Below are 13,018 nucleotides of genomic sequence, written 5' to 3'. Positions count from 1 at the left end.
AGGGGCAGAGAGAGAGGGAGACACAGAATTGGAAACAGGCTCCAGGCTCCGAGCTATCAGCCCAGAGCCCGACGCGGGGCTCGAACTCACGGACCGCGAGATCGTGACCTGGCTGAAGTCGGACGCTTAACTGACTGCGCCACCCAGGCGCCCCTGTTTGAAACATACTTTTGTTGCAGATCCTGCTGCTGGGATCCACAGTCCCACTCTGTTCCGCTCAGTGGGAGCGGATGTTCAATACTTCGCGGATCCCGGGAGAGGAGACGGGTGAGTGGGGCTCCTTCCGGAAGCAGCACTTTCGCTCCCCACGGAGGCGGCGGAATGACAGTGCGGTGATTCGTGCCCACCCCTCCTGAGGTTGTGAGAATGCAGGCTCGGGAACATTCCTTCCGTTGACCGGACGTGTGGCTTGTCTTCAGACTTGAGTTTGTCCTGGGCTGAAGGCCGTCTTACGGGGAGTCTGCTCCAGATCCGGGCGGGAGTGCCCTCTTTTCCCTCTGGCTCCCGCAGGGGCGGTCTGCTCTGGCCCACGGGTGATGCACGCGGGCTTGTGCCCACCGGGGGCGACCTGAGCCGGGACGGCTGACCCCCCTCCCCCGCCCTCCCCGAGCGTAGGGCGGCCACATCACCCGCCCAAGCCGGGGCACCCTCGAGAATGAAAGGAACACGTGGCATCACCGGGGACTGTCCCGGGCCGGCCCGGCCACAGCTCAGGCTGTGCTGCCACTGAGCCTCCGGGTGGCCGTGCCGGGAGGAAATAACCTGCCACTCTCACCTGACGAACCAGACCCTGTCTAGACCTCATGGCGGCCACCCTGACGAACCCATTGCTGCCCTTGAAGCTGGTCGTATATAGAGTCCCAAGCTGATCGGCTTTGGCGCGGGGGGAGAGGGGGTGTTGTGGCAGCCGGGTGCTTCCAGACTGTGAGCCCTGGGCGGTAACTTGTCCCCTGGTGCTGGGCACGGGGGTCCTTGGACGCAGAAGCTGCCCTCTGGGTGGGCTTCCGTCTGGACTCTGCTTTCTGGGACCCGGGATTCAGGAGCTTTCTGAAAAGTCACTCGAGCAGCGTACCTGCTGTTCCCCCGGCGTGGGGCGTCCTGGCTAAAAAGTCAGCCCCTGTCTCTCTCACGCTCTGGACTCGGGTGGCCCGTGGCCAGACTGCTGCGAAAAGTGGCCGGGCCAGCAAAAAGCAGTTTTGGAACAGTTGCCCCTAATAGTGTTTGTAAAAGTGATTTTAGTGAAGCGTCCTACGGTTTTGCCCCCTCCTGTCCGCGGTTTCGCGTTCCGCGGTCTCGGCTCTCCGCGGCCAGCCGCCGTGCGGGAAGCACATGGTCCTCTAGAACATCAGCCTCACCCTGTGTCACACCTTTGTCCCTCGCCTCACGTCCTTTTACCACGTGGGCGTTTTACCACATCACATCATGACACGAAGAAGGGTGAGGACAGGGTATTTTGAGAGAGAGAAACGACGTTCACGTAACCTTCCCTGGCATGTACTACGTTTGTCCCGTTTTAAATTTTTTTTTTTTTTTCAACGTTTATTTATTTTTGGGACAGAGAGAGACAGAGCATGAACGGGGGAGGGGCAGAGAGAGAGGGAGACACAGAATCGGAAACAGGCTCCAGGCTCTGAGCCATCAGCCCAGAGCCCGACGCGGGGCTCGAACTCACGGACCGTGAGATCGTGACCTGGCTGAAGTCGGACGCTTAACCGACTGCGCCACCCAGGCGCCCCTGTCCCGTTTTATTATTAGTTATTGTTAACCTCCTGCGTCTAGTTGATAAATCAGACTTTATCGTAGGATCGTAGGTATGTAAAACAGAAAAGCCAGCAGTGTGTTCCGAATTAAGTACACTCTGGCTTCGGGCACCCACTCGGCAGGGTGGGTGGTCTTGGAACATACCCCTCTTGGATCAGGGGTGGGGGGCTGCTGTACTTTTCTCCGCCGGGGTTTTGGGCCTCATCTGGCAGAGTTATTCCTAAGCCTTTTATCGTTTTTGTTGTTTTAAGTGTATATTTTGGGCTGTTGGTTACGGAGTATGTGAGTTTCTAGAGTCGTGGTCACAAGTCACAGACAGCGTGGCTTAAGGACACATTCACTGCCTTCTGGTCCTGGAGGCCGGAAGCTGGAGGTGCAGGCACGGGCAGGGCCCGGTCCTCCCGAGTCCTCTCTACTTGTGTGTGGTCCCTCTGTGCGTGTCTGTGTCCTGTTCTTTTCCTATAAGTATCCTAGTCATACGGGGCTAAGGTTCATCTTACTCACCATGTTTTAACATAATTACCTCTTTAACGTCTGTATTTTTGAGAGAGAGAGAGAGAGAGAGAGAGAGAGCACAAGTGGGGGAAAGGCAGAGAGAGGGGGAGACGCAGAATCCGAAGCAGGCTCCAGGCTCCGGGCCGTCAGCCCAGAGCCCGACGCGGGGCTCGAACCCACAGACCGCGAGATCGTGACCTGAGCCGAAGTCGGACGCTCAGCCGACGGAGCCCCCCGGGCGCCCCTTCTTATTTCTGACTTTGAAGTAAAGGCTGCACGTTTGCTGGAGTTTTCTGGTAGAAACCCTTCAGCAGTCTTAAGTCACTGGCCCGGGATGGTACGTCCCTTGAGTGACTGAGCAGAGCTGCTGAGCCAGAGCGGAACCCGTGCGATCCCAGAGCTCTCCAGTCTGATGCCACGCGGACTCTGGAGACTCTTGAGAACTGGACGGACGAGCCGAGCTGGGGGGACGCGGGACGAGGGGTTGGTGCCGCGGGCAAGCGGGGGGTGCCTCTCTCCTGTCCCGTAACCTCACGCCTCTGGATTTTGTGTCTCGCCCCGCGTCCCGCCGCAGACACCATCCAGCACATAAGGGACAGCAAGCACATCGTCGTGTTCCACAAAGGCCGTTACTTCAAGGTCTGGCTCTATCATGACGGCCGGCTGCTGAAGCCCCGGGAAATCGAGCAGCAGATGCAGAGGATTTTGGACGACCCCTCGGAGCCCCAGCCCGGGGAGGCCAAGCTGGCGGCCCTCACCGCGGGAGAAAGGTGCGCGGTGTCTGTGACCCCGGTGGTGCCTGGGGGCTGCGGGGACCCCTCGTGGTTCTCCCTCTTCCCCGGGGGCTCAGCCGGAGGACAGGTGCCTGTGGGCGACCTGCGGCTGGCGGTGGGGGCGGGGCCAGAGCCCGGCGTCCCCGTCCCCGCTGGTGGGTCACCGAGGCCGCGTGTGCGCGCGGGTGGGCCTGCGTCCGCACGGGGACCGGGGCCCCCGACAGAGAGGAGTCAGCCTGTTTTGTGCGGCCGCGGGCGTATTTAATTTAGGACACAGGACAAGTTTAAACCAAGGCCTCCGCGTCAGGGATAAATTTCCTGCCACGTCTTAAAGATCGCTCAGAGGCTTCTGTTTACTTAAGGAATTAGCTCGGAAACAGAGCTGAGTGTCTCTCAGCCTCGGCTGTGTACACGTTGGGCTGGAGAAATCTGTGTCCTGGTGGGGACGTTGGCCCGTGCGTGGGGATGTTAAGCGGCATCCTCCCCCCGCCCCCCGCAACTCCCCCCTCCCCCGACACCAGCAGCAACCACTTAGTGGCAATGAACACAACTGCCCAGACTTTGCTCGCTGTCACCAGGGGGCAGTATTGTCCCCGGTTGACCAGCACCGGCTTCCGGCGGTGGGGCAGCTGCGAGGGCAGCAAGGTGGTGAGTGACCCTTCTCAGAGAAGAGGAAGATGCCCGGGCACGAGCACGCGGAGGGTGGCAGCGGGCCCGACAAGTGGCAGGGGCGTCCAGGGAGCGCACTGCACAATCCGTGTAGGGAGCTGCAGAGGGGGTCGGGGACGCCGGAACACAAGGCGGAGAGGGTTCTGTGTGCCTGACTGCGTTTGGGCTTGACTCTGCTGTTGAAGGGGCCACCAGGCACCCCGAGCACGTTTGCGAGATTCTTCTGGCCCAGGGGCTCCTGCAGGCAAGGGGGTCCTCCGGCAGGGACGGCCGGAACGGCAGCCTGAGCAGCAGGGGAGGCTCGGTCCCAGAAGCCCCGGGAGTGTTGGGTCATCGCTGGGTTCGACGGGGCTGCGAGGAACGGCGGTGGACGGTCCGTCCTGGGGAACGAGCTCCCGTCCCACGTGCCCGTGAGCGTCAGTGCGCGGGATGGCGGGCGGGCGCGGTGCAGCCACGGAGCGGGCCTTCCTGGGGTCCCCCACCCCCCGCGGGGCTCAGCGGGCACCCGGCCCCGAGCTCCCCCATCTCACCTCCCGGAGCCCCCGGTGTAGACGCCGAGCGTGTCTGACGGCCTGTCACCTTCCTGCCCCCTCGCACTGCACCAGGTGCAGAGTAGATGTCCTTGTCACCGTTGTCCCCTGGCAGACACTGACGAGAGCCGTCCGGGCCGGGGAGAGAGAAGAGGGCGGGAGACAGACCAGGTGACCCTGACCTGGAAGGGTGGGTGGGGCGGCAGACCTGAGGGGGCGCTGAGTGAGGGGCCCAGGAGCAGTCCAAGCAGCCACGGCTGGGGCGCCTCTCAGGAAGTGGGTGTCGCATCGGCTGCTTGTAGCTCCCGTGAGGCGCGTGGGGAAGAAGAGTCCCTTCACTTGCACTCCCGGGGGCGCCTCTTGTCCCGGGGGTGTCCTGGGGTCGTTCGCAGCACGGACTTGGGCGGGACTTGGGTTTGAAGCTCTCCCCGCCACAAAGTAGCTGTGACCAAGTCTCTGTGCCTCAGTTTCTCCCTCTGAAAAATGGGGACGGTCGCGTTGACCAGGGAGCTAGGACAGGGACGAGGTGGCGGTCACACACTTGCGGTGACTTCCTCGCCAGAACTGCTCCAGGATGGGGACCCTGGTGCGGGCGCGAGGGGCGCTTTCTCGGGGTCACTGCCCCGAGGTGGCGGAGCTCACGGGCCAGCCTGCGTTCTTGTCGCACATGCGGCAGTTTGCGAACGGAGGTGCGTGCCGAACTCCTGCCCGCAAACGGCACGGCCACCCGCGGGCAGTCGTACGCGCAAAATCCTAAGTGTGCGAGTCCCCTTCGATTCCTAGCAAACTGGGAAAAACGCTGTCGTTTTGAACGTCACGGGTAAGGAGAGGTCCCTGCATTGCCGCGGGCTTACCTCCGTTGAACTCTGATTTCAGAGTCCCCTGGGCCAAGTGTCGCCAGGCCTATTTTGGCCGCGGGAAAAATAAGCAGTCTCTCGACGCCGTGGAAAAGGCCGCGTTCTTCGTGACGCTGGACGAAACCGAGCAGGGGTACAGGCAGCAAGACCCGGATGCGTCGATGGACTCCTATGCCAAGTCCCTCCTCCACGGCAGGTGTTATGACAGGTACTGCACCTCCCCTCCCTCCTGAGGGACCGTAGCTCGCCTGCGAGCTTGGAAGGGACGTCACATGTCACCGCACCTGCCTCCGGTATCTCCGCTCTTGAGGAACAAGGGCTCACGTAAAACAACTCTTAAGGGGCGCCCGGGGGGGGCTCAGTCATTAAGCATCCGACATTAGGTTTCGGCTCAGGTCAGGATCTCGCGGTTCGTGAGTTCGAGCCCCACGTCAGGCTCTTCGCTGATGGCGCGGAGCCTGCTTGGGATTCTGTCTCTCCCTCTCTCTCTGCCCCTCCCCCTCTCATTCTTCCCCCCCCCCAAAATAAAGAAATAAACTTAAAGCACAACTCTTGACTTTCTTCTTTCCATACACACACACACACACACACACACACACACAGCTTAAGCGGCAGACTTGAGATCCTAACCCCTTCTGCGCGTGACCACCCGTCATGGTAGTGGTGACAGGCGTGGCTCCTGGTGTCTGGGACCAGGCAGGGGAAGGAGGTGGACGGGGCTGACCTGTTGCTCACTGATCGTCACCGTCCCGGAGCCTCCTGTCCCTTGTCTGTGAAGCAAGGTCCTGCCTGCCCTGCCCCCGGGGACAAGGTCCGGCCCAGGGCGGGGGTGTGCGGGCACGTGGCCTCCTGTCGCTTTGGCAATTGCCTTGTGGGCTGGTTCACGTTAGAATAACACATTCTATTCTGCCGGTCTCCAGCGCACAAATGCTTACGTCTGTGTCTGATACACAGAAGTGACTGGCCTCAGAGTCCAACGTGCACTCTTATCATCAGTCCACAGAGGTTCAGGAGCAGCTTGTCGAGGGGCGGGGGCCCAGGAGCCCACCCAGAATACAACGTGTAATTTTTGTTTCCCACAGGTGGTTCGATAAGTCTTTCACGTTCATCGTCTTCAAAAACGGGAAGGTGGGCATGAACGCGGAACATTCCTGGGCCGACGCGCCCATCATCGGGCACCTGTGGGAGGTGAGCCTTTGCAGCTCCGGCTGGGATGTGGGAGTTGTTGCAAATCCAGACCCCAGACTAGGTTCTATCGTGTGGTTTTCGTCTGATGATACGATGCTTCGTGACACGTGTGGGCACTGGAAGTCACCAGTAGCCCAACAAAAGCCCTTCGTGTCTTCGCCTCCTACAACTCACGCTCCTTAGGTAGAAACACATTTAATGGGGCACCTGGGTGGCTCAGCCTTGGTTTCGGCTCAGGTCACGATCTCGCGGTTCGTGGGTTCGAGCCCCGTGTCGGGCTCTGCACTGACAGCTCAGAGCCTGGAGCCTCCTTCAGACTCTGTGTCTCCCTCTCTCTCTCTCTCTGCCCCTCCCCTGCTCACACACTCTCTCTCTCTCAAAAATGAAGAAAACATTAGAAAAAAAATAATAAAATGTGGTGTTGGGTTGGCCCTGCCAGTTTTTTTAATTTTTAAAAATTCATTTCTCCCTGAACTGTTTGAACTGTTTTCAGTGTTGGCGTGAATCACCGAAGGGAGGTTTTGCTTTCTTTTTTTTTTTTTTTATGACTTTTTTTTTTTTAAGTTTATTTATTTATTTTGAGAGAGAGAGAGCACAAGCAGGGGAGGGGCAGAGAGAGAGAGAGAGAGAGAGAGAGAAGGAGAGACAGAATGCCAACCAAGCTCTGTGCCATTAGCACAGAGCCCAATGCGGGGCTCAAACCTGTGAACTGTGAGATTGTGACCTGAGCCTCGATCAAGAGTCCGTCGCTTAACCGCCTGAGCGCCTCCCAGTGCCCCCAAGGAAGGTTTTGCTTACTTAAGTCATCCATCACAGTTCTTGTTTAAAGAAATTGCTGAATTCCAGGGTTGTCAACAGTGGCCTTGATTCAGAAATTCTGTATTACTTGGGTCTGATAACGCTCAAGGTAACTTTTTTTTTTTTCAATTTTCTTTTTTTTAATGTTTATTTTTGAGAGAGACAGAGACCGCGTGAGCAGGGGAGGGGCAGAGAGAAAGGGAGACAGAATCCGGAGCAGGCTCCAGGCTCCGAGCTGTCAGCACAGAGCCCGACGCGGGGCTCGAACTCACAAACTGTGAGATCGCGACCTGAGCCAAAGTCGGACGCTTCACCGACTGAGCCTCCCAGCCGCCCCGATGGAAGTGCTGGCGTTTAACTGTTACCGTCATCTGACAGAATGGCCTGTGGGTCCAGGGACTGGACGGGGGCCCCAGGGGCTCCCCGCGTGGATGGGATCTGACCTACTCTCTTGTCCTTGAGGCCCAGGCCAAATTAGAACGAGAGCTAGCCTAACTGTGCCAAGCCAGTTAAGAAAAAATCAGGTCAGAGTTGTATCCATTTTGCTGTCCGTTGTATTTCTGAAATTTCAGCATGTTGGACACTCTGGGGGCTCCGATGCAGAGCGGCTCAGACGCTCGGCGGGTGTTTTTTATCTGTTTCTTTATGTTTTGCCTCCCCCGCTGGGGAGCTCACTGAGTGCTGGGATTCCTCTTTAAAGAAATGTCTTCGTTATTGTTGATGGAGATATAATTCGCGTCCTATGAAATTTACCTCCTTAAGGTACACAACTCCCTGGGTTTTGTGTTTTACAAAGTAGTTGTCCGGCCATCACCATTACCTAATTTTAGCATATTTTCATTCCCCCCCCACCCCATCCCTGGCAACCACAAATCTACTTTCTGTCTCTGTCACTTTGCCTGTTCTGGGCATTTCATAGAAACGGACTCCTACAACGTGTGGTCTTTTTTGTTGTTGTTGTTAAGGTTTTATTTTATGATTATTTTTTTTAATTTTTTTTTTTTTTTTTTTTTACATTTACAACCAAGTTAGTTAGCATCTACTGCAATAATGATTTCAGGAGTAGAGCCCAGTGATTCATCCCCTACGTATGACACCCAGTGCTCATCCCAACAAGTGTCCTCCTTACTGACCCTCCCCCATTTAGCCCATCCCCCACCCAACATCCCTCGAGCAACCCTCAGTTTGTTCTCTGTGTTTGAGAGTCTCTGATGTTTTGTGCCCCTCCCTGTTTTTATATTATTTTTGTTTCCCTTCCCTGATGTTCATCTGTTTTGTCTCTTAAAGTCCTCATATGAGCGAAGTCATATGATATTTGTCTTTGACTAATTTCACTTAGCATAATACCCAACGTAGTTGCAAATGGCAAGATTTCATTCTGTTTGATTGCCGAGTAATATTCCATTTTGTGTGTGTGTGTGTGTGTGTGTGTGTGTGTGTGTGTGTGTGTATCCCACATCTTCTTTACCCATTCATCCATCGATGGACATTCGGGCTCTTTCCATACTTTGGCCGTTGTCGATAGTGCTGCTATAAACATTGAGGTGCAAGTGTCCCTTTGAAACAGCACACCTGTATCCCGTGGATAAATGCCTAGTCGTGCGATTGCTGGGTCGTAGGGTAGTTCTGTTTTTAGTTTTTTGAGGAACCTCCATACTGTTTTCCAGAGTGGCTTATGATTATTATTTTTTTAGGTAGGCTCCAACGTAGGGCTTGAACTCATGACCCTGAGATCGAGACCTGAGCTGAGATCAAGAGTCGGACGCTCACCTAGCTGAGCCACCCCGGTGCCCCATAAAGATTTTATTTTTAGGTAATCTCTACACCCAACCTGGGGCTTGAACTCCTGACTGTGTTCCTGACCAGCCCACAGGGTCCGTTTTTCTCCCCGCTCCTGGAGTGGAGATAGGAACGGTCACATTAGGTGGCTGTGCCGAGGGTGTGAAGTCCGCACACCCCAGGAGTGACTCTTGTTAACGTGTCAATCGTATCTCTGTAGAGAACAAGGATCCGTCTCCATCGGATGTCGTTTCAAATACGTCTTACGTAACACCGTCGGCCACGATAATCTTCTCTCGCTTGACATGTGTATCTTTTCGTTTGCGACAGTACGTCCTGGCCACTGACTCCTTTCAGCTGGGTTATGCCGAGGACGGGCACTGCAAGGGCAACCCCAACCCGAACATTCCGTACCCCACCCGGCTGCAGTGGGACATCCCGGAGGAAGTGAGTCCGAACGATCCGTCACCCGGGGTGGGGGACGAGCTTCAGCTCTCAAGCCGCACTGTCTACGCGCACTTGGTGGGTGTGCGCCAGCCCAGCTGAAGACCACGGACACTGAACCTTGTCCGTGCGGGCGTCTCCGGGGGGCCGTGGGGCTGCCCCAGCTCCTGCTGTCTCAGGGGCCCCGCTAGGTAGTTCTTCCGCTTGAGGTTTCGGCGGAGATGGTTGGCGACGTTTCCAGCTCGGACCTCGCTGGACGTCACAGTGAAAAAGTGGGAAACTGAGTCCCTTTCTCCAGGGTTGAAGGACTCCAGATCACGCCCTTATAATTTTTGTCTCTTCAAGATTCTCAGGTGCAGTCCACTCGCTGGAAGGAAGCGTTTGGGGGGAAGGGATTTTAGGGGTGGGAATAGCACATTCCAGTTCCTCTAGTCCGAGCAGGAGTTCCCGGGCCTCAAGAAATAACTGTCGAAGTAGAAAACACCACATCTGGTGCTGTACCCCAAGCATCTGTGTCCCCGGGGCTGGGGTGTGCTCCCCAGAGAAAGGTAGCCTTTGCCGAAACGTGTCAGCTGACCGAGTCGGTCGGCATTTATTTAAAACGTGTCCGTAGATTTCACTTTTTAGAGCCTTTTTAGTTTCACAGCAGACGTGAGCGGAAAGTCCGTTGAGATCCCTCCTGTCCCCCTTCCCCGACCCCACACGCACGCAGCCTCCCTCACTACCCACGTCCCCGCCAGGGCCGTGCGTCCGTCACAGCCCGTGAACCTGCACCCACGTGTCACCGTCACCCGGAGCCCAGCGTCGCCGTGGGGGTTGACTCTCAGTGGTGAACGCATCACTGATGAGCCGGGTGCGTGGTGACCTGTGTCCACCAGCACAGCATCCCAAGAGTCGTGTCGCTGCCCAGAGACCTGTTCATCCTTCCCCGCCCCCCCTCCAGCCCCCGGCGACCGCTGATCTTGGCCCGGTCTCCACATCTTGCCTTGTCCACGATGTCCTGTTTGTGGAATCCTGTCGTACGTGGCCTTTTCAGGCTGGCTTCTTTTGCTTGGTAACACGCATTTACGGTTCTTCCGTGTGATTCCGTGGCCCGGTCGCTCATTTCTATCGTGTGGTTGTACCACAGTCCGTTTCTTGCTTTAAACTGGTCCCTCGGTCGCCGCGATGGGTTTCACAAAACAAAACTCGGGCTGTTCGAAATGGCCTTTGGGGTCCCGCTCAGACCAGGAAGCCCCCGTCTCCTACCGGCGTCCCTCCTGCCAGGGCCACCCCGCCACTGGTCGGCGAGCGGGGTGCCGTGTTGCCAACAAACCACAGCTGCTGGGTAACACTTTGGAAAGAGCCGAGAGGAAAACGGGGTGTGTTCTCGGGCACCAACCCTGTGGCTTCGGGGTACGTCGGTAACCCCTCCGCCCTCCCGCATTAACTAAAACCTCTCCTTTCCCTCAAGTGTCAGGAGGTGATCGAGACTTCCCTGAGCTGCGCGAGCCTTCTGGCCAACGACGTGGATTTCCATTCTTTCCCGTTCCACACCTTCGGCAAAGGATTCATCAAAAAGTGCCGGACGAGCCCGGACGCCTTTGTGCAGCTCGCGCTCCAGCTGGCGCATTACAAGGTACGAGCCTGGGGTTTTGTCGCGAGCCCTGTGGGGTCCTGGACGCAAACGTGCCCAGGGCCGTCTGCCCCGTGGGTGGGGAAGGCCAGACACCTGTCCCGGGGGGGCAGCCGCTGGCGCGGAACACAGCCTGCTGGGTCTTGCCCGCGCGTCCTAGTCCGGGGTCTCTGCCACCGACGGGATGGGACGCCTGGTGAGCGGAGCCCCCTCTCGGGTGGTAAACTCAGGGAAAGAAACGGATGCGGGACGGCGAGGGGTAATGTTGACCGCGGATAAACTAGAACACACAGGCCAAAACTGTACTTAAAATCGACTTTCCTGTAGTTCTTTTAACGTTGATTTATCTTTGAGAGAGAGACAGAGATGGAGCGTGAGTGGGGCAGGGACACAGAGAGAGGGGGACACAGAGAGAGGGAGACACAGAATCCGAAGCAGGCTGCAGGCCCTGAGCTGTCAGCCCAGAGCCCGACGCGGGGCTCGAACCCACGAACCGCGAGATCGTGACCTGAACCGAAGTCGGACGCTTCACCGACGGAGCCACCCAGGCGCCCCGACTCTACCGTAGTCCTTAACAGAGATGGTCACATCTTGAGGCTTTCTTTCACCCAAAGCAGTGGGACAGAAGCACAGCCATAGGGGAGCTGAGCTCTCTGTCGGATGGAGTAAGTGACCGAAAGATATGATAACTGGATCTTAGGATTAATGAGCTTGATTTCTTTTTTATTTTTTTTATTTTATTTTTTTTTTTTAAATTTTTTTTTTTTTTTCAACGTTTATTTTCCATTTTTTGGGACAGAGAGAGACAGAGCATGAACGGGGGAGGGCAGAGAGAGAGGGAGACACAGAATCGGAAACAGGCTCCAGGCTCCGAGCCATCAGCCCAGAGCCTGACGCGGGGCTCGAACTCCCAGACCGCGAGATCGTGACCTGGCTGAAGTCGGACGCTCAACCGACTGCGCCACCCAGGCGCCCCTTGATTTCTTTTTTAAATTGATGAACACACATCGTCCATAAATACGCAGTGTCAGGGCTTTAAAATACAGGGCTTTCCAATACAGAGGTTTTCCTAAGGGAACACTCGGTTCCACAGTAACCCATTTGAACACAACTGGATGAAATGTTTTCGGCAGCGACAGAAATTAGTAAAGCTGACCCAAGATAAGGCACGAAGCTGGAAGGAGGTCAGTCCCCAAGGAAAGTCAGAGGTGGGTGGGACGCCTGGGTGGCTCAGTCGGTTCAGTGTCCAACTTTGGCTCAGGTCATGATCTCCCGGCTTGTGAGTTCGAGCCCTGCCTCCGGCCGTCTGCTGTCAGCACAGAGCCCTCTTCGGATCCCCTGCCCCCTCCTCTCTCTGCCCCTCCCCTGTGCTCGCTCACTCTCTCAAAAGTAAACCAACATCTAAGAAAGTCAGAAGTTGGAGAGCTGCCTGAAACGTGACTGTGCTTAGAAGCAGCTGCGGGGCCATGACAAGCATAAGTTCTAGGGGCTTCGGAAAGGGAGGAGCTGCCTGGTTGGTTCCTGGGCGGGACCCTTTCCATCAGCGCGTCACACATGAGCAGGTGAGCTGGCTTGCCTGACATCGCGGCGCACAGTGGCGTGGCTGAACGTGGACCCAGGCAGGCTGGTTCTGAAACCCATGCCTGAACGGGATGGATGCAAAAAAGACCAACGTTGCTCGTGAATACAAATGCAAAGAAAAAAAAAAACCCTAAATAAAATAGTAGCAAATACAATCTACCAGTATAGGAAAAGTACAGTCACCAGCAGCAGCTTATGGTCCCAGCAACGAGGGGACGGATCGGTCTTAGCAAATCCGGTAATAGATTAAATCGCATTATTCGATCAGGGGAGGAACCAGACGGTCCCCTCGACAGATACTAAAAAGACATCAAACACTGTCCATTCCTGACGACAGCTCTAAATGATAATAGGGACTGTTTCCTTAACGTGATCAATACTGTCGCGTATCAGTAGCCAGCATATGGCTTTAAAGGTGAAGAGGTGAGGGGCGCCTGGGTGGCGCAGTCGGTTAAGCGTCCGACTTCAGCCAGGTCACGATCTCGCGGTCCGTGAGTTCGAGCCCCGCGTCGGGCTCTGGGCTGATGG

At 56.5% G+C, this 13,018-nt stretch overlaps 1 protein-coding gene across 1 annotated transcript in view; it reads left to right on the top strand.

The window, feature by feature from the left end:
• The window catches only part of CPT1A (carnitine palmitoyltransferase 1A), a 55,143-nt gene that overhangs the window by 29,867 nt on the left and 12,258 nt on the right, over positions 1-13,018 (top strand). Inside the window, exons 9-14 of the mRNA XM_047070063.1 lie at positions 180-267; positions 2,831-3,026; positions 5,105-5,293; positions 6,168-6,273; positions 9,181-9,297; positions 10,748-10,912. Of these exons, the coding sequence (XP_046926019.1) occupies positions 180-267; positions 2,831-3,026; positions 5,105-5,293; positions 6,168-6,273; positions 9,181-9,297; positions 10,748-10,912 (861 nt within the window). The remainder of the gene's footprint in view (positions 1-179; positions 268-2,830; positions 3,027-5,104; positions 5,294-6,167; positions 6,274-9,180; positions 9,298-10,747; positions 10,913-13,018) is intronic.

This window comes from Lynx rufus, unplaced genomic scaffold, assembly GCF_022079265.1.
Source record: "Lynx rufus isolate CCGP_SWC_20201006 ecotype Redwood Valley unplaced genomic scaffold, mLynRuf1.p SCAF_9, whole genome shotgun sequence".
In the NCBI taxonomy this organism is placed as follows: Eukaryota; Metazoa; Chordata; class Mammalia; order Carnivora; family Felidae; genus Lynx; species Lynx rufus.
The sequence above is the reverse complement of the archived record's forward strand: the minus strand, read 5'-3'. Positions and strand labels throughout refer to the sequence as shown.